At 43.3% G+C, this 19540-nt stretch overlaps 1 protein-coding gene and 1 pseudogene across 1 annotated transcript; both read left to right on the top strand.

The window, feature by feature from the left end:
- Positions 1-10805: 10805 nt before the first annotated feature.
- Klf17 (Kruppel like factor 17) lies at positions 10806-12393 on the top strand. Its single transcript, XM_004672995.3, has 3 exons — positions 10806-11346; positions 12045-12223; positions 12319-12393. The coding sequence occupies exons 1-3, from the start codon at positions 10806-10808 to the stop codon at positions 12391-12393; spliced, it is 795 nt and encodes a 264-aa protein (XP_004673052.3).
- Positions 12394-12680: 287 nt separating this feature from the next.
- LOC123460677 lies at positions 12681-17066 on the top strand (annotated as a pseudogene).
- Positions 17067-19540: the final 2474 nt, after the last annotated feature.

The raw sequence follows: 19540 nt of genomic DNA, 5'->3' as shown, positions 1-19540 counted from the left end.
ATTGAAGTCCCCAACTATGATGGTGTTGGTGCTTATTTGTGTTTTATTGTCAAGTAGGTTTTGGTTTATGAACTGTGGTGCCCCTGTGTTTGCATACAGATTTATGATTATAATATCCTCTTGATGCATCATTCCCTTGATAAGTAGGAAGTGGCTTTCTTTGTCTTTTTTTTTGAAGTCTATTTTATCTGATATTAATATAGCTATGCCTGCTTGTTTCTTATTCCCATTTGACTGAAATATTATTTTCCACCCTTTCGCCCTGAGGAGGTGTCTGTCTTTAGTGGTGAGGTGGGTTTCTTTCTTTTTTTTTTTATATGTCTAAATTTTTTTTTGTATTAAAAAAATTTTTATTAGCATTTTCCATGATTATAAAAAAAATCCCATGTTAATTCCTTCCTTCCCCCCCCACTTTCCCCTTTGAAATTCCATTCTCCATCATATTACTTCCTCATCACAATCATTGGAGGTGGGTTTGTTGAAGACAACAGATTGAGGGTTCTAATTTTTTGATTCATCCTGTTAGCTTGTGTCTTTTGATGGGTGAATTAAAGCCATTAATATTTAAGGTAATGACTGTGAGATTTGATTTGATCCCTGCCATATTGTGATGGTAGATGTGGTTTGGTGTTTTCATGGACTTTGAAGTTTTTTTGTGCCTACTCTGTGTTTTGTCATTGTGATCTGCTTCTTGTAGGCATTTGAGTTTGATTATTTGTTTCTTCTCTGTGGAGAATTTCCTGCAATACCCTCTTTAAGTTTGGTTTTGTGTTCATATAATTGTAAAGCTGAGTTTTGTCATGGAAAGTTTTTCTTTCACCATTATGAAGGATACTTTTGCTGGGTAGAATAATTTGGGTTGGAAGCCATAGGTTCTTAGACTTTGTAGTGTTTCATTCCAGGCCCTTCTAGCTTTCAAGGTTTCCACTAAGAAGTCTGGAATAATTCTGATGGGGTTACCTTTAAAAGTGGTGTGCTATTTTTCCCTGGCTGCTTTTAGGATTTTCTTCTTGGTGTCAGTGTTTAGAGTCTTAATGAAAATATGTCTTGGAGACTTTCTACTTTGGTCCAGGCTGTTTGGAGTTCTGTTAGCTTCTTGTATCTTGATGAGCCTTTCTTTTAAGAGACTGGGGAGTTTTTTTTCAATTATTTTGTTAAATAAGTTCTCCATGCCTTTGGTCTGAATTTCTTCGCCTTCTGGTATTCCATTGATCCTGATATTAGGACATTTACCACAATTCCCTCATGTTCTGTTCACAGGAACTTTTGAACTTATTGAAATTTTTGAACTCTTGAACTGTTTCTTCCATCTTGTCTTCTAGATCAGAGTTTCTATCCTCCACATGGCTGACTCTATTCTTGAGAGCTTCTAGAGAGTTTTGGACTTGTTCAACTAACTAGGTTTGCATTTTCTACTACTTTTCTATGTATAATTTCTGTCTCTCTGTCAAGCTCCCTCTTCACATCATTTTCTGATTTTCTTGATGCTTCTTGGAATTCATCCTTGCATTTCTTTATGTCTTCATTTAGCATTGCTAGCTGATTTTTGAGGTCCTCTTTTTTTTTTTTTTTTTTTACTCTCCCTCATATCTCTTAATTGTCTTTAAACTCCTGAGCGAGTGCAAGCTACAGACAGATACAGTCTGAGCTCGTGTGGGGAGTTGCAATGGGCCTGGGCTCATGCGTGGATATGTAGTGGCCGGAGCAGTAAGTGAGCAAATGGGCTGAGCAGGCTAAGCTTGCACAAGAAGGGATTGGCATGGCAGCACCATTTGGTGGGCAAATTGATCAAAGAAGCCTGAGGTCCAATGGGCCAGCAGACATAGCCTGGCCAAGGTCACTCGTGGGCAGGGGTAGCAGGGCAATTGCCCCTGTGCATGAGTCAAGTGGAACTATGTTGTCCTGTTACCCTTTTCCTACAGTAAGTGCGGGAGTTTCCTGAAGCTGGGACTGTGGGTATGATGGCTGCTAGGGTGGGAGGAGAGGTGGGCTACCTGCATGTGAAGGAATCAGTGATTCCCTGTTTTTTCACTGGCAATCTATTGGAGATTGCTCTCCCCTAAAAGACCCAGTGAACCCTTAATGTCTTGCCTTTCTTTCCTGGGGACGTGCAGTGCAGTTAGGCAGTCACCCTCTTGGCTGGACGTCAAGCCTGAAAATCCATTTGGCTCTTACATTCTTATCACCACCACTTCCACAATGGACTCTGAGACTTGGAAGTTGTGATAGAGATACTGAACACTCCTGTCACTTCTCAGCACTATGGTGCCTTTTGGGTCATCCCAGTGTTTACCACCATCTGAAAAGGGAAGCTTCTCTAACCAAAAGTGTATCATTAAAATATGTGTATGAACAATTAAGAAAAGTGCTTACCAGGCATTGGGTGAGCATAATATAGCCAGACACTGGCAGGTATTACATGCCTAGGGCTCATTATTTTCCCCATCATCAAGTTTTCAGCATCAGGCATGTATTCCCACCCATGGCGCAGGCCTCCAGTCCAATTAGAGAGAGCAGTTAGTTTCCCCATAACAGGCATGCCGCTATTGAACCTGTTGGCTCATTTGGCCTGGCTGGCCAAATATAAGGCTTGCAGTGTCCACTGTTATCTCCACTGATAACCTCTGTCCCATGGAGCTGCATGCAGCATAGCTTTTTCCAGCATTCTGTCAGCTGGTCTACACGGTGAGGTTTTCAGCTCAGCTCCAGAAAGATTTCTCAGTGACCTTGAAACCCAAGAGTCTTCAGCAATAGGGTCTTACCATCTATTCCTGGTGGGAAACCAAGAGCTTCTGCAAATTTGGTGGGCATCAGGGACCTCCCTGGTCAAAAACTTACTGGAAGGTATCCCATCCCTGGCACTAAAAACTTTCTTTTTTATAATTAACAACTTCCATGATTGTAAACAATATCCCATGGTAATTCCCTCTCTCCCCCAAATATCCCCTTTGAAACTCCACTTTCTTTTTTTTTTCTTAAATATTTTTATTTATTTATTTGACAGAGAAAAAGGGAGAGAGTAAGAGAATTGGCTCGCCAGGGCCTCCAGCCACTGCAAATGAAGTCCAGACGCATATGCCTCCTTATGCATCTGGCTTGTGTGGGTCCTGGAGAATAAAACTATGATCCTTTGGCTTTGCAGACAAATACCTTAACCGCTAAGCCATCTCTCCAGCCCAGAACTCCACTTTCCATCATATCCCCTCTCCCTCTCAATCATTCTCTCTTTTATTTTGATGTCATCATCTTTCCTCTTATTATGGTGGTCTTGTGTAGGTAGTGTGAGGCAGTGTGAGGTCATGGATATCCAGGTCATTTTGTGTCTGGGGGGAGCATGTTGTAAGGAGTCCTACCCTTTCTTTGGCTCTTACATTCTTCCGCAGTGGATGCTGATCCTTGGGAGGTGTGATAGAGATATTGCAGTGCTGAGCATTCCTGTCACTTCTCAGCACCATGATGCCTTCTGAGTCATCCCAAGGTCACTGCTGTCTGAAAAGGGAAAGTTATCTAACAAAAAAGTGAGAGTAGCATTAATATAAGGGTATGAGCATTAAGAGAAGTGCTTACTGGGCAGTTTGATAAGCGTAGTATATACATATAACCAGACAGCATCAGACATACACCCCTAGTGTTCATGACTACCCCTATTGTAGGTTTTCAGTATCAGTGATGTATTCCTTCCCATGGAGCAGGCCTCTAGTCATTTTAGAGGGTGTTTGGTTTCCCCCATAACAGACGTGCCACTATTGCACCTGTTGGCTCATTTCGTCTGGCTGGTCAAATCTAAAGGCTTGCAGTGTCCACTGTGGAGTATCTTCACTGGTGGTTTCTCTCTCTCCCATTGAGCTGAATGTAGCATGGGTTTTTCTAGCTTTCTGTCAGCTGGTCTACATGGAGGAGGTTTTCATTTCAGCTCCTGCAGGATTTCTCAGTGCCTTTGCAGCCCAAGTATGTGGAGTCTTCAGCAATAGGATCTTATCTATTTGTGGTGGGAAACTGAGGGCCTCAGCAATGGCCTGTAATGTTTTGGGGGCATCAGGGACCTCCCTGGCCAACAATTCACTGGGAGGTATCCCATCCTTCGCACTGAAAATTTTCTAGTAACAATCTATTGGCCCCTGAGTGTTCCATTGTCCAAAAAAGTAGGTTTCCATATGACTTATTCATGTCCTCTTAGATTTTGATTATCCCACCCTCCACCTTTCCTTTATTCAATCTCTTCCCCTGAGCTCCCTTAGGCTTTTTTATGCCCATTAATCTGTTGTTCTAATTACATATATGCATTACCTTCCTATTAAGTTTCCCCTCCCATTCTATCCCTTTATATCTCCTTTTTAGCTTACTGTCCTCTGCTACTGAGTTTTATTCCAACTCATATACAAGTCCAAACATTTCTAGCTAGGACCCACATGAGAGAGAACATGGGGCACTTGGCTTTCTGGGCCTGGGTTACCTCACCTGCCCCATATCTTTATTTATTTATTTATTTTTAAGTTAGGGTCTCACTCTAGCCCAGGGTGACCTAGCATTCACTGTGTAGTCTCAGGGTGGTCTTGAACTCACAGTGATCCTCCTAACTCTGCCTCCCAAGTGCTGGGATGGATTAAAGACATCATGCCTAGCTCAAGAATGGAATTTTGTTTTGTTTTGGTTTGGTTTTTCGAGGTAGGGTCTCACTTAGCTCAGGCTGACCTGGAATTCTCTATGTAGTCTCAGTGTGGCCTTAAATTTATGGCAATCCTCCTACATCTGCCTCCTGAGGGCTGGGATTAAAGGTGTGCACCACCACGCCTAGCTGGAATTTTTTTTTAATTAAAAAAATTTTTTTAGTTATTTATTTGAGAGAGAGAGAGAGAGAGAGAGAGAATGAATGAATTAGTGTACCAGGGCTTCAGCCACTGAAATCAAACTCCAGATGCTTATACCACCTGGACATGTGTGACCCTGTGCTTGCCTCATCTTTGTGTATCTGGCCAACTTAGGATCTGGAGAGTTGAACATGAGTCCTTAGGCTTTGTAGGCAAGTGTCCCAACTGCTAAGCCATCTCTGTAACCAAGAATGGAATTCTTTTAAAGGGGGAAAAAACCCCCACTGGGCAGCAGTATAAATAAAATTTATTTTTATCTATTTACAAAGAGAGGGAGAGAGAGGGAAGAAAGACATGGAGAGAATGTATGCACAAGGGCCTTCAGTCACTGCAAACAAATCCCAGACACATGCGCCACCTTGTGCATATGGCTTACATGGGTATGGGGAATTGAACCTGGGTCCTTAGGCATTGCAGGCATGTGCCTTAATCACTAAGCAATCTCTCCAGCCCTAAGTAAAGTTTCTAATGCAGCAAAAGGAATACATAGCTACATTAGCATTCTGTGAAATCCAACTAAGAAATCCCTATATGAAAATAAGTGTAATTTCAGTGTAGTTAGGTTAGGAGTTTTTGAACTTGTCAGAAACAAAATGGCTGTGGAGATAGCTCATTTAATAGAGTGCTTGTATAGCACGCAGAATCCCCTGGATTCAATCCTCAGTACTACGTAAATTGGGCAAGGTGGTGCACTAGACTGGTAGAGACAGGTGATTCAGGAGTTCAAGATCATCCTCCCCTACACAGCAAACTCAAGGACACAACTGTAGCTGAGGACAGTCTCAAACTCCCCATCCTCATTAAAAGCATGTATCAAGGCAGAGGTAGGAGGATCATTGTGAATTTGAAGCCACAGACTATATAGTGAATTCCAGGTCAGCTTGGACTAGAGTGAGACCCTACCTTGAAAAACAACAAAACAAAAAAGCATGTATCACTATATCCTGTTTAGCCTCTCACTAAAAAGTATTTTTATTTGGGAGAGAGGTATAGAAAGTATGGGAATACCATGGCTTCTTTTCAATGCAAACTAGGGTCTTTCTTGCCCAGGCTGACCTGGAATTCACTATGTAGTCTCAGGGTGACCTCGAACTCATGGCGATCCTCCTACTTCTGCCTACTAAGTGCTGGGATTAAAGGTGTGCGCCACCATGCCCAGCGTAGTCTCATGTTTTATACAATTAGTTTTGTGGTTTTTTTTTGTTTCAGTTATCAAAATTGTGGACTTTGCATTTTGTATCCTTTTGTCTATCAAGAAAAAATTCTTTTTTGAATGTTATATAACATACATATAAAACAAGATAGAAAAATACATTATAAACTTGTAACAATGGCTGTAAATACATTATCTTACATGTTTCTCATAGGCAGTAGTTTGGTTATGGTACATACATAGCATGGAACTACTCAGATAGTAAAGAACAGACAAAAATACATGTCAGCTGTACGGTAACATACAAGCGACACTCCCATCTACCCACGCTAAAAAATTACATAATACTGTCAGGAAAAGTCTTAAAATCTACATACTTTAATAAGAAAAATATTCAATAAAGAGTGATAATACTGAGAACCAAGGCATTCAGAGATTTCAAAAGTCATGCTTTTTGTTTTTCAGTTGATCCAAAGTGTTGTCAACTAAGTTTTCAAAAGTTTGTTCAGAGCCAACATTACTCATAAATGTCACACATTTATTGTTCCATATATATACTTTCTTCCCCATAAAAGACCTTTGATAAACATCCAAAATGTCCAGATACAGCACAGCTGGGATGAAACTGGATCAAATACTGGTATTGTTTTTACTATCACATCAAGTGTTCTGAGTGTCGCAAATTTATTCAACCAACCAACCAAAACCAAAATCAAAATGGCAGTGCACATACTGTGAATAAAGCCAGACAACTGCATGTGACAGGAAGACAGAGCAGGGCACTAAACCCAAGCTGATTACAGAATGGCTGTCTATTGCATAGTAAAGAAACTGAGGGCTGGAGAGATGGCTTAGCGGTTAAGCACTTGCCTGTGAAGCCTAAGGACCCCGGTTCGAGGCTCGGTTCCCCAGGTCCCACGTTAGCCAGATGCACAAGGGGGCGCACGCGTCTGGAGTTCGTTTGCAGAGGCTGGAAGCCCTGGCGCGCCCATTCCCTCTCTCTCCCTCTATCTGTCTTTCTCTCTGTGTCTGTCGCTCTCAAATAAATAAATTAAAAAAAAAATTTAAAAAAAAAAGGCTAAAAAAAAAAAAAAAAAAGAAACTGAAAAACAGTTCCCAGTGAGACCAGATGATGGCGGTCACCATGAAGGTGCCGCTGAGCTTCCTGCTGACCTTGACTGTGTAGCTGGAAAGGTGCGGAAGAGCACACAAGTTGATGGGCTCACAGTGCAATGTCACTTGAGATTTGCCATGTCTGGTACTGAACAGTTAATGATTTATTTACTCAAGTGTTGAGATACTTTGCCCACAAAGTATTTCAACTATGAAACTGTTCTAACTTCTCGAGAAGCTGGGAGATTCAACTGAAGCGTAGTTGAGTATGTGCACAGTGACGCTAGTTTCCCACATTTTCGTAAAGTTAAAAGGGGGACAAGGAAAAGGAAAGGTGTGTTTCTAGGGGCAGCTACTAGCGCCAGTAAAGAAGGACGGCACAAGGCGTCTGGTGTGACCTGAAGAGATTGATTCAGTGTGGATCACACAACACCATCATGTCCCAGAATGAAAAAAAAAAAAAAAAAATCACAAAGATTAATTTTTGTGAAAAAGTTTTGTTAGATATACTATTATCTCCTATTAATAAGAAAAACCTCTGTATCCCTCTTCTCCAAATAAAATAAAGCTCAAATTTTGTCTGTAAACTGATGTGCAGATCTCACATAATTTATTGAAGATTGAAATAACACCTAAAGTTTTCATTATGATTTGTAAAAGAATGATGTTTTAAAACTTAATAGTCAGACATTAGAAAAGTTATCAAATTTTTCACAGTATCAGATTTGGCAAATTGGCATCCAAGTAACATGGCACAAATCATCTAATTCTAGCCATCAACTCATCTGTCTCCCCACATATTGGGCGACTGAGGAGCATGCATTAACTTTTTTTCTGAGGGAGGAGCTGATCTTACAAGACACTTGACTAAATGACCATGAAGGAAAATAAGGCACTTTCTTTTCTTTTCTTTAGACTTATTCCAATACTTAAAAAATAAAAAAGAAAGACAAAATGGCTCTTTTGGTCTTTTGTTTCTTGACAACCACCAGAAAATATCATTTAATGAAATAAAGGGTTTCTTTGTTCTTTTTCTTTTTTTATAACACTTGAAAGTATAAAATGCTACATTTCCAAAAATATATATTTTTTCTGCACCAGCACCCTTGTATAGTAAAAGTATCTACTTTTGTTCATTTGTTTCAATGCACTACACTTTATCTACAATTTCATTACATGTATACAGCAAATAGGAAAGCATGGCTTTTACATCTTTAATGATTTTTCTATACAGGGAGGCTTAAAAAAAATACTTGAACAGTTTGCCCAGTAATGTGACACATAATGCATGTACCTTGTTCTCACATATTTTTTAAGGTGGTGTAAAATAAAGATTTGGAAATTTTAACTCAGATATTTATCATTTTTAAAAATAGTGTTGTAGTTTTGTTCTTTGCATTACTTTTCAAAACTGTAAGTTTTTCTCTCATGGCACACTTTCTGCTAATACTTCAAATTTTGGCAGGCGATATAAAAAAGGCTGCATTTTCCACCTTTTGAGGGCATTGTAGGGACTAAACAGCATATCAAATTTTGAATACTTTTTGAAGCCACTTCACTGAAGACCTCCCTGACCAAAGGTCCATGCATGATGCATCACCACACAGTACATTCAGAGAGAGCTTGGACTTTGCTATGAAGAGAAGGGTTCCTAGCAGTCTCTCACAGTAACTGCCTGTCATTAGAGTAGTTAAGGGCCATCTGTCTCTCCTTCTTAGGAGAGGCCTTACCGTTTGCTTGTGTGGGTGGGACATTGGAAGATGCTCAGTGCTATGGGATAAATTGGGCCTTATTGCTTTACTACTGTTCAGTGCAGGTTCTAGAACCATTTTCACCCAAACAGGGAAAACACAAAAAGCTGAGTTGGAGGACAATTTCTTTGTCTTTTGTTTGGTAAGACGAATGGACAAGTGCCTCAGCTCGCTGTACTGACGACAGGCAAGCAAAGGTGATTACCACTTAACTGATCAGCAGGCAGGCATGGTCAGGTCATCATTGGGTGAAGAGTTCAGAGGTCAGAAGGTCATAGGGTAGTTGCCGGTGGCGGCTCGGTCTGCGGTCACAATCCTTTGGTAAGGATGGACACGCATATCGTGCCTTTGAACTTTAGTAGCCACCGCACCTAGTACACCACTGGGTTCAATAGGGTGCTCAAGGATTGATGTAGCTGGTGCCAACGTGTAAGGGTATTCGTAGGGCGTGTAGATTAACCCAGCCTCAGGCCCTGGAGGGACTTGCAGCAGTTGGGTGAGGAGTTCTGTTTGGCATGACAGCGGTCTGTATTTGTCTGATCAAAGGCATTATGGTAGGGCCAGCTGGCGTAGGAGTACGCAGGGCAGCTGGTGGGAGGACAGGCCAGGCTCAGGCGCAGTGATGATCCTTGGAGCAGCCTGGGCAGTTGCTGCAAGAGAAAAGGCAAGGGCTGGTGATTTAATGTTGGCATCCCTGTAGGTGCCATTCAGAATTGCAAGCTCCATCAGCTGGAGCTGGAATTCACTATGTAGTCTCAGGGTAGCCTCAAACTCATGGCGATCCTCCTACTTCTGCCTCCTAAGTGCTGGGATTAAAGGTGTGCACCACCATGCCCAGCGTAGTCTCATGTTTTAAACAATTAGTTTTGTGGTTTTTTTTTTTTTTTTTTACATCTCTCTCTCTCTTTTTTCCCCTTATCCTCTAGGTCAGAGTTCCCATGGCAATTCTCTTGAGTGGGCCTGCTTTCTGTTTTCTGTAGCTGAATGTTTGCAGATGGCTTCTAGGTTGGGCTGAATGCCAGGTTCACCTAATGCTACCATTCTCCCTAACTGTGGCTTTCTGAGCCCACTCTGGTCTGGGATATATTTTTTATTTATTTGCAAGTCGAGAGAGAGACAAGAAACAGAAGAATAGGTGCGCTAGGGCCTCCAGCCACTGCAAACGGACTCCAGCTGCATGTGCCACTTTATGCATCTGGCTTTACGTGGGTACTGGGGAATTGAACTGGGGTCCTGTGGTTTGCAGGCAAGCACCTTAACTACCAAGCAATTTCTCCAGCCCTGTTTTCTTTTGTAAGGTTTCACTGTAGTCTAGGCTGACCTGAAATTTACTATGTAGTCTCAGCATGACCTTGAACTCACAGTGCTGGGATTAAAGGTGTGCACTACCATGCCTGGCTCTGGGATGTTCTGTCGCCTGCACACTTAGGGGCAATTTAGAATTTGAACTGAAGATACAGCTATGTGTGGAAGTGGCTCAAGTCACACCCAGGCTTCCACTGTGGCTCTTTCTGTCCACCAGGATAGTGCCACAGGATAGTCTGGAGGCCAGCTAATGTGGACCAGATGGGCTGGGAGCATGGGGATGGGGAGGAAAGACACACAGAACTAGGCTGAATTTCACTAACTTTCTTTCTCTTGTAGGATAATGAGAAGTCAATGTCAATCTTGGCTGTGCCTCCGACTTCCAGAAACAGTGGAATGCACACTTCTTGGAGCCATGGGCCACCAGGCATTCAACATTTTCCAGACATATTGAGGTCCTATATGGTATCTGCTGAGGCAAGCAGGCCGAATGTGGGTGAAGGGGAATCACAGTTTAGTAGGTCACTGTCTGAGCACGAGGTGAGCTACGGCTCCCAAGTGGCTTCCACTTCCCAGCTTTACTGTCAGAGAGTGTCTCCATCCTACTCGGGGAGAATGATTCACAGGGCCAATCACATGGTGCCCTCGGGAAGCTCTGTTATTCCCGGAGTGACAACGTCCTTCACTGAGAATCTGATGGCCTGTAACAACCTTCCTGCCTCAGCTTCCAATGGAGTACCAATGATGTCCCATGTCAGTGCCTCATCAATGCCTTTTTCTGGTCCTCCAGCAATACCTTCCACCACATCGTCATTGACACAGGAAATGTTAATGACACCAGACATGTCTTCCATTCACACACCAGCTATGCTGTCTATGAATCATATGCTGCACCCTGGAGACCCCTATGATGTTGGGATGCCCCCTGCTAGGTCCCAGTCATTGCTGAGTTTAGAATGCCAGGATTCACTTGTGAATCTGTCAGACTGCCAGGAAGGTCCCTTCCCACCTACACAGCCTTCACCTGCTCCACAGAGTGTAGAGAACTCTGTGAGGGAGCTCCCCACTTCACGGCCCTACTTGTGCCAGCATGAAAACTGTGGAAAAGCTTACACCAAGCGCTCCCACCTCGTGAGCCATCAGCGCAAACACACAGGTGAATAAGGTGTCAGGTGGGGAGGGAATGTGGGAGTCCTCACACTTTTTTTTTTTTTTGAAGTAGGGTCTCATTCTAGCTCAGGCTGACCTGGAATTCACTATGTAGTCTCAGAGTGGCCTTGAACTCACCAGGATCCTCCTATTTCTGCCTCCCAAGTGCTGGGATTAAAGGCATGTGCCACCATGCCTGGCTGCACCTTTTAAATTATTTTTTTTTTATTGATAACTTACATAGTTATAGACAATAAACCATGATAGTTCCCTCCCCTCTTCCACTCTCCCCTTCACAAACCCACTCTCTATCATATCCTCTCCCCCTCTCCATTAGTCTTTTATTTTGATGTCATCATCCTTTCCTCCTATTATCATGGTCTTGCGTAGGTAGTGTCAGGCACTGCGAGGTTGTGGATATCCAAGCCATTTTGTGTCTGGAAGAGTGCATTGTAAGCACTCCCCCCTTCCTTTGGTTTCTTTGGGTTTTTTGATTTGTGATGGATCGGTGATTCATAATTGCTTAGGATTAGTCCTTTGGAACTTGAAAGTAAGTTCCTTTGGTCCCACCAAGGTGCCATCCACCGCGATGTGGCAGGATGATGGGAAGGGGCCTACTAAGGGTACTCCTCCTGTAGCCGTCTTGAACTCTTGGCCTCAGAGTGCTTCCCACCTTCACTTCATTTTGCTTTTGTCACTTGTCAGGTGAGAAGCCCTACATTTGCAATTGGGAAGGCTGTACATGGTCTTTCTTCCGTTCCGATGAGCTTGGACGACATATGAGGATACACACCAAATACCGACCACATAGATGTGATGAGTGTGGCCGGCAGTTCATGAGATCCGACCATCTCAGGCAACATCACAAGACTCATCTGAAGATGGTAGGATCCCTAGAACCTCAGGCCAACCGTGGACAGCCAGATGGCCCTCCTGCTCCCAGCGTTTAAGTCTTCCCTTTTAGTGTGTCTAACCCAAGATCCTACTGCCCCTGACCAGCAGCTCATCTTTGGTAGATGAAGGTTTAGACAGAACCAGGAAGACCAAGAAGTGATATTAACACCCAAATGAAACTCTGGAACATCAAGGATTCCTCAAGACCCTCACATGCCTTTGATGTCCTCGCCTCTTGGGGGCTACCTACTTCTGCCACACAGCCAGATGGGAAGATGGAGTATAGAAATGGTGGGCTCTATGAAGAAGCTTTGTCACGCCCCAGTTTGAAACCCAAAAGTGACTCTCCTGTGCCTACCCCGTAAAACCCACATTCATGCCTTGGCCTTCCACGGTTTTCTAGAGCCAGGTTATGTTCAGATTTTGAAAAGGTCACTCAACTGCAATATGACCTTGGGAAAGGTCGGTGGACACTTTCATCTTTGGGAAATAAGGAACAGTAGTACAGTATTGTACATTACTGGCAGATATATTCTGCCTTCTTGTCTTCCCATGAATTGTTTCATGGTGGTGTTTCCCCCTAACAGTATGGCCTGTGGGGGGGGGACATCTCCCATATAGCTGCAGCTGTTGTGCTATTAAAGGCTGGGCATGGACAATGCCCAGCTTGGATATGCAGTGCCTGCATTGCTTCCTGCCCCCCTTGAATTTTCTCATTTCTCATGCCTTGAGTTTGAAAGTCCCAAATAAAACATCGGTATTTAGTTTGTGTTTTCTAGGTGGCTTGCGGGCTAAAAGAGGAAGAGTTGGATGGGCTGCACTCCCACTCTTGTGCATCGGGCTCAGGTGCTTGGTCCACCCAGGTCAAAGGTTTTCATTTATTTTTGGTTTTAAATTTTTTAATTTTAAAGCCAGGCGTGGTGGTGTACACTTTTAATATCAGCAGTTGGGAGGCAGAGGTAGGAGGATCGCCATGAGTTTGAGGCAACCCTGAGACTATAGTGATTCCAGGTCAGCCTGGGCTAACCCCCACCTTGAAAAAAAAATTAATATTAGGGGGCTGCGCAGATGGCTTAGCAGTTAACATTATTGCCTGTGAAGCCTAAGGACCCAGTTTGACTTCCAAGGACCCACATAAGCCAGATGCACAAGGTGGTACATGCATCTGGTGTTAGTTTACAGTGGCTAGAGGTCCTGGCACACCCATTTGTTCTCTATGTGCCTCTCTATTTCTCTACATGGTAAAACCTTGTTGCTGAAGGCTTCATATCTTAGGCTGTAGGACACTGAAAAATCAAGCTAGAACTGAGCTGTTGGTTAGCTGTCAGGAGGCTGGAAAGAGCTATGCCGTACTGGAGAGACGGCTGAGCAGTTAAAAGTGATTGTTTGCAAAAACCCGAAGGCCTAGGTCTGATACCCTGGTACCTTTGTAAAGCCAGGTGTAGAAGGTGGCAAATGCATCTGGAGTTCATCTGTAATGCGAGGAGGCCCTGTCCCGTCTCCCCCCCCCCCAACCATTTTGGTTTTTTTCAAGGTAGGGTCTTCATCAAGCCAAGGTGACCTGGAATTCACTTTGTAGTCTCATGTTGGCCTCAAACTCATAGTGATCCTCCTACTTCTGCCTCTCGAGTGCTAGGATTAAAGGTACCCTGGATTTTGCTGTCTCTCAAATTGAATAAAGTTTAGGGGCTGGAGAGATGCCTTAGTGGTTAAGGTGTTTGCAGACCCAGGTTCAATTCCCCAGTACTCTGCCAGATGCACAAGGTTGTACATGCACCTGGAGTTTGTTTGCAGTGGCTGGAAGCCCTGGCATGGGCATTCTCCCTAGCCTGAGCTAGAGTTAGACCCTACCTCAAAATATATATATAAACTTCAGGGCTGGAGAGATGGCTCAGTGGCTAAAGGTGCTTATTTTCAATGCATACACTCTGAGGCTCCTCTCTCACTCTGAAATAAAATTAAAAAAAAATAATAGGGCTGGAGAGATAGCTTAGTGGTTAAGGCATTTGCCTGCAAAGCCAAATGATCCCAGTTTGATTCTCCTGGACCCACATAGCCAGATGCACAAGGGGGTGCATGCACCTGGAGTTCATTTGCAGTGTCTGGAGGCCCTGGCATGCCCATTCTCTACCTTTCTCTTTCCACCCTTTCTCTCTCTATACCTTTGTCTAAAAAAAAATAAGTATATTTTAAAAAACAGTAGAATAATCTTGAAAAAAACTAGTAATTAATGAAAACTAGTTTTAGCCTATAATCTCAACACTCAGGAGGCAGACATAGGAGGATTGCTGTGAGTTCAAAGCCAGTTTGAGACTACAGAGCTCGAAGTCAGCCTGGGCTAAAGCTGACCTGAAATTTACTATGTCAGCCTGGCCTCGAACTCATGGCAATCCTCCTACTTCTGCCTCCTGAGTGCTGGAATTAAAGGTGTGTGCTACCACATCTGGCTCAAAAAAAAGTTTATTTTTTACTGCTTTTTACCTTTTTATTGAGGCAGAGTCTCACTGTAGTTCAGGCTGACCTGGAATTCACCCTGTAGTCTCAGGGTGGTCTTGAATTCATGGTGATCGTCCTACCTTTGCCTCCCGAGTGCTGGGATTAAAGGCTTGCATCTCCACACCCAGCTGCATATATTTTTTCAGTTTTTGAAGGTAGGGTTTTACTCTGGTCCAGGCTGACCTGGAATTTACTATGTAGTTTCACGGGTGGGGGTGGGGGGACTGGAACTCATGGTGATCCTCCCACCTCTGCCTGACAAGTACTAGGATGAAAGGCATGCACCACCACTCCTGGCATTTTAAAATGCATTAAAAATTTTTTTTATTGACAACTTCCATAATGGTAGACAATAACCCATGGTAATTCCCTCCCTCCCCCCATTCTCCCCTTTGAAACTCCACTCTCCATCATATCCATTCCTCCTCTCAATCAGTCTCTTATTTTGATGTATCATTTTATCATTTTTTCCTCCTATAATGATGGACTTGCAGGTAGTGTCAGGCAGTGTGAGGTCATGGATATCCAGGCCATTTGTGTCTGGAGGAGCACATTGTAAAGAGTCCTACCCTTCCTTTGGCTCTTATATTCTTTCTGCCACCTCTTCCGCAATGGACACTGCGCCTTGGAAGGTGTGATAGAGATATTGCAGTGCTGAGCACTCCTATGTCACTTCTCAGCATCATGGTGCCTTCTGAGTTATCTCAGTCACCACCATCTGAAAAGAGAAGGTTCTCTAATCAAAAGTAAGAATAGCATTAATATATGGGTATGAACATTGATAGAAGTGCTTAACAGGCAGTTTGGTGAGCATATTGCATACATTAGCCAGACACAAGCAGACGTTACACCCCTAGGGCTCATGAATACCCCTGTTGTAGGTTTTCAGTATCAGGGATGTATTCACTCCCATGGAGCAGGCCTCCAGTCCAATTAGAGAGTGGTAGGTTTCCCCATCACAGACATGCCACTAATGTACACACTGGCTCATTTGGTCTGCTTGGCCAAATTTAAGGCTTGTTAGTGTTCAATGTTGAGTATCTCCACTGGTGATTTTTCTCTCTCATTGAACTGCATGCAGCATAGCTTTTTCCAGCTTTCTGTCACCTGGTCTACATGGAGGAAGCTTTCAGCTCAGCTCCAGCAGGATTTCTCAGTGACCTTGGAGCCCAAGTATGTGGAGTCTTCAGCAATAGGATATTACCATCTATTCCTGGTGGGAAACCAAGGGTCTTGGCAATTGCCTGTAATATTTTGGGGGCATCAGTGACCTCCCTGGCCAGCAACTCACTGGGAGGTATCCCATCCCTGGCACTAATTTTTTTTAGTAACAATCTGTGGCTTCTGAGCATTTCATTATCCAAAAAAGTAGGTTTCCATATGACTTATTCATATCCTCTTAGATTTTTGATTAGTCCTCCCTTCACTTTTCCTTGACTCACGCTCTTCCCCTGAGCTCACTTAGGCCTTTTCATCCCCATTAATCTGTTTTTCTACTTACATACATACAATGTCATCCTCTAAAGTACCCCCTCACTCCCTTTCTATTCCCTTTATGGCTTTTTAGCTTCTGCTACTGAATTTTATTCCAACTCACATAGAAGTCTACTCATTTGTAGCTAGGATCCACATATGAGAGAGAATCCTTTCCAGATCCATCTATTTTCCTGCAGATTTCATTTTTCCTTAGTAGAACTCCACTGTATAAATGTGCCACATCTTCATTATCCTCTCATTAGTTGAGGGGCATCTAGGCTGGTTCCATTTTCCAGCTATTGTGAATAGAGCAGCAATAAACATGGTTAAGCAAGTATCTCTAAGGTAGTTAGATAAGTCCATTCATGCCAAAGGCTTTGCACACAGGGACCTGAAGCCCACCAATATTTTGCTTAGTGATGAGGGGCAGCCAGTTTTAATGGATTTGGGTTCCATGAATCAAGCATGCATCCAGGTAGAGAGCTCACGCCAGGCCCTAGCTCTGCAAGACTGGACAGCCCAGTGGTGCACCATCTCCTATTGGGCACCTGAGCTCTTTTCTGTGCAGAGCCACTGTGTCATCGACGAATGGACTGATGTCTGGTCCCTAGGCTGTGTGCTTTATGCCATGATATTTGGAGAAGGCCCTTATGACATGGTGTTCCAGAAGGGTGACAGTGTGGCCCTTGCCATGCAGAATAAACTCTGCATCCCATAAAGCCCCAGGCATTCATCAGCAATGCTGCAGCTGTTGAACTCTTATGATGACTGTGGAACCCCAACAGCGCCCTCACATTCCTTCTCAGTCAGTTGGAGGCAATGCAGCCACCAGCTCTTGGCCAGCACACCACCCAAATCTGAACAACCAATGGGCATATTGAGAAGATGGCCTGGTGTGCCCTACAAAGAGGCTCCCATCCTTCATAGAACTCCATCTATTTTATCCGGGACTGCTTACAACAGGGATGAGGCCCATCACCTCAGTCCTGTGTCTGCTCTTCTGCTCTCTTGCCCCAGTACCTGGGCAAGGGTGGGTAAGGGAGTGAAATTGAGAAAACTACTACATGGCTCTAAGCTGGACTGTTGAGCTCACATCATATTCTGCCTCTAATCTGGGAACAGGAGAATGTATAAACAGAATAAAATGAAAGCAGGCTGGTAAAAAAAAAAAAAGACAGCATAGGAGTCATGCCAAACCAGTGTAGTGAGGGATTTAAACAAAACCACAACAAAATAAACTCTTCTTCCAAACAGTGAAGGTGTGTAGGTTATTTGCCTCAGTGGAGAAGGAGGAGAGACCAAGATCTACCAGGAAAGAGGAAACCGGCCAGAATCTCATGGAGGACCCAATCTGTGCCAATCAGCATGCCTGCCTGGCCTGGTGCGGAGGTGCAGGAGTAGAGACCAAAAAAAAAAGAGAGAGAGAGAATTTTCCAGCCTCTTCAGCTTCCTTATAAAGTTGAGAAACCTGAAGGGGAGATAGCAGAGGAGCTCCTGAATGGGATACAGAGGGACAGATTGGGTAGTTCCAGGCGAAGTCCAGACTTCCTTCACTCTCCCATCCCCTAACAATCAGAATCACTAATGTCCAGAGAAATCATTCACTGCCCCCCTCCCCAATGGCAGGGCATCCAGCACAGCTATCAGAACGCCAGACCCACAGCACAACACACGGATCGAGGTGGGCACTCAGTGTTGGTGATATTGGAAACCACTCCAAAAGGTAACAAGGCCAAGTGACAAAAAAGCAGGAACATAGGCCTGCACTGGAAGTGCTAATGTCTCCTTCCATGTCAGGGCAGGTTATGGGTTACAAATTCACTGTTGCCTTTACCAATCTCAATTAAGCTGTATTTGGGGGCTGATTGTTGTTGCCTTTGATGCTTTCAGATTTGCAGGGCCTTTGTCTTTTTCTTGTGTCATTATTGTGGGCAGAGTCTGATTTAGACCCAGGCTGACCTGGAACCCATTTCAGAACAGAAATTTGAATCTCCCAGCCGACAGGAATAAGGGTACAGAACAATGCACACACTTAGGGATTATGGCTTTACAAGGTTATCTGTGTTAATCCCCACATTTGCATGTTCTGTGCTGGTTTTTATTGAATGTGTATATTGCTCAGTTGAATTTTAGAATTTGCCAGTAAATTGCACCAACCGGCCCACTAGAATACTTGAATAGCAGGCAAACTCAACATCTAGGATTACTGCTGCAGTTGGATTGGAGTACAAGAGCTACACTTGGCACCTTAAACTCCTGCCCTGATGCTACATAAGGTTGTATTTCCATGTCTAAGACCACTACAGCTAATTAGAAAACCCAAGCATCAAATGGACTCAGGATGCAAAAACCACTACATTATAATCCAATAAAACATGAAGAATCAAGACAATACAATCCCACCAAAAATTATAAATCTATCTGAAATGATGTCCAGGCTTGGCATGATGGCACATGCCTTTAATCCCAGCACTTGGGAGGAAGAGGTAGGAGGATTGCTGTGAGTTTAAGGCCATCCTGAGACTACATAACTACATAGTGAATTCCAGGTCAGCCTGAGCTAGAGTAAGACCCTACCTCATACATACATACATACATACATACATACATACATACATACATACATATATATATATATATATATATATATATATATATACACACACACATACACACACACACACGCACACATACACACACACATATATATGTATAGAGAGAGAGAGCGAGAGAGAGAGATTTTATCCACACTCAAAGAAATCAAAGAAGAAAACAAGACTCTGGAAAGAACCCCAAGAGAACACAGGAAACCAGCTTAATGAAATAAAGTCATTACAAGATATGATAAGGGGCTGGAGTGATGGCTTATTATTTTAGTGTTTAAGGTGCTTGCTTGCAAAACCAAAGGTTCCAGGTTCAATTCCCCAGGACCTGCATTAGTCAGATGCACAAGGGGGTGCATTTGTCTGAATTTGTTTGCAGTGACTGGAGGCCCTGGCATGCCTATTCTCTCTCCCTCTCCTCCTCTTTCTCTGTAAAATAAATAAGTAAAAATGAAAAAATAATATGTGAGTGAGTAAGGTAATAGAAGTAGTGAAAAAACAGGCAGAAATACTAGCACTGAAAAACATAGTAACTCATATAAAAAACTGGAAAGTCTCACCAGTAGATTGGATGAAGGAGAGAACAGAATATCAAAACAAGAAGACCAGGTAGCAGATCTAATACAGTGTGCGCCAGGCTCGTGGCTCTGCAAAGGACATGCCTTGCCCTCTTTGATGCTGGTCAAGTTATGTCTCTCTGACTGTCCAGCTCTAAGCCAGTCAAAATGGAAT

Source organism: Jaculus jaculus, chromosome 5, assembly GCF_020740685.1.
Source record: "Jaculus jaculus isolate mJacJac1 chromosome 5, mJacJac1.mat.Y.cur, whole genome shotgun sequence".
In the NCBI taxonomy this organism is placed as follows: domain Eukaryota; kingdom Metazoa; phylum Chordata; class Mammalia; order Rodentia; family Dipodidae; genus Jaculus; species Jaculus jaculus.
This window is presented reverse-complemented; position numbering and strand designations above follow the sequence as displayed.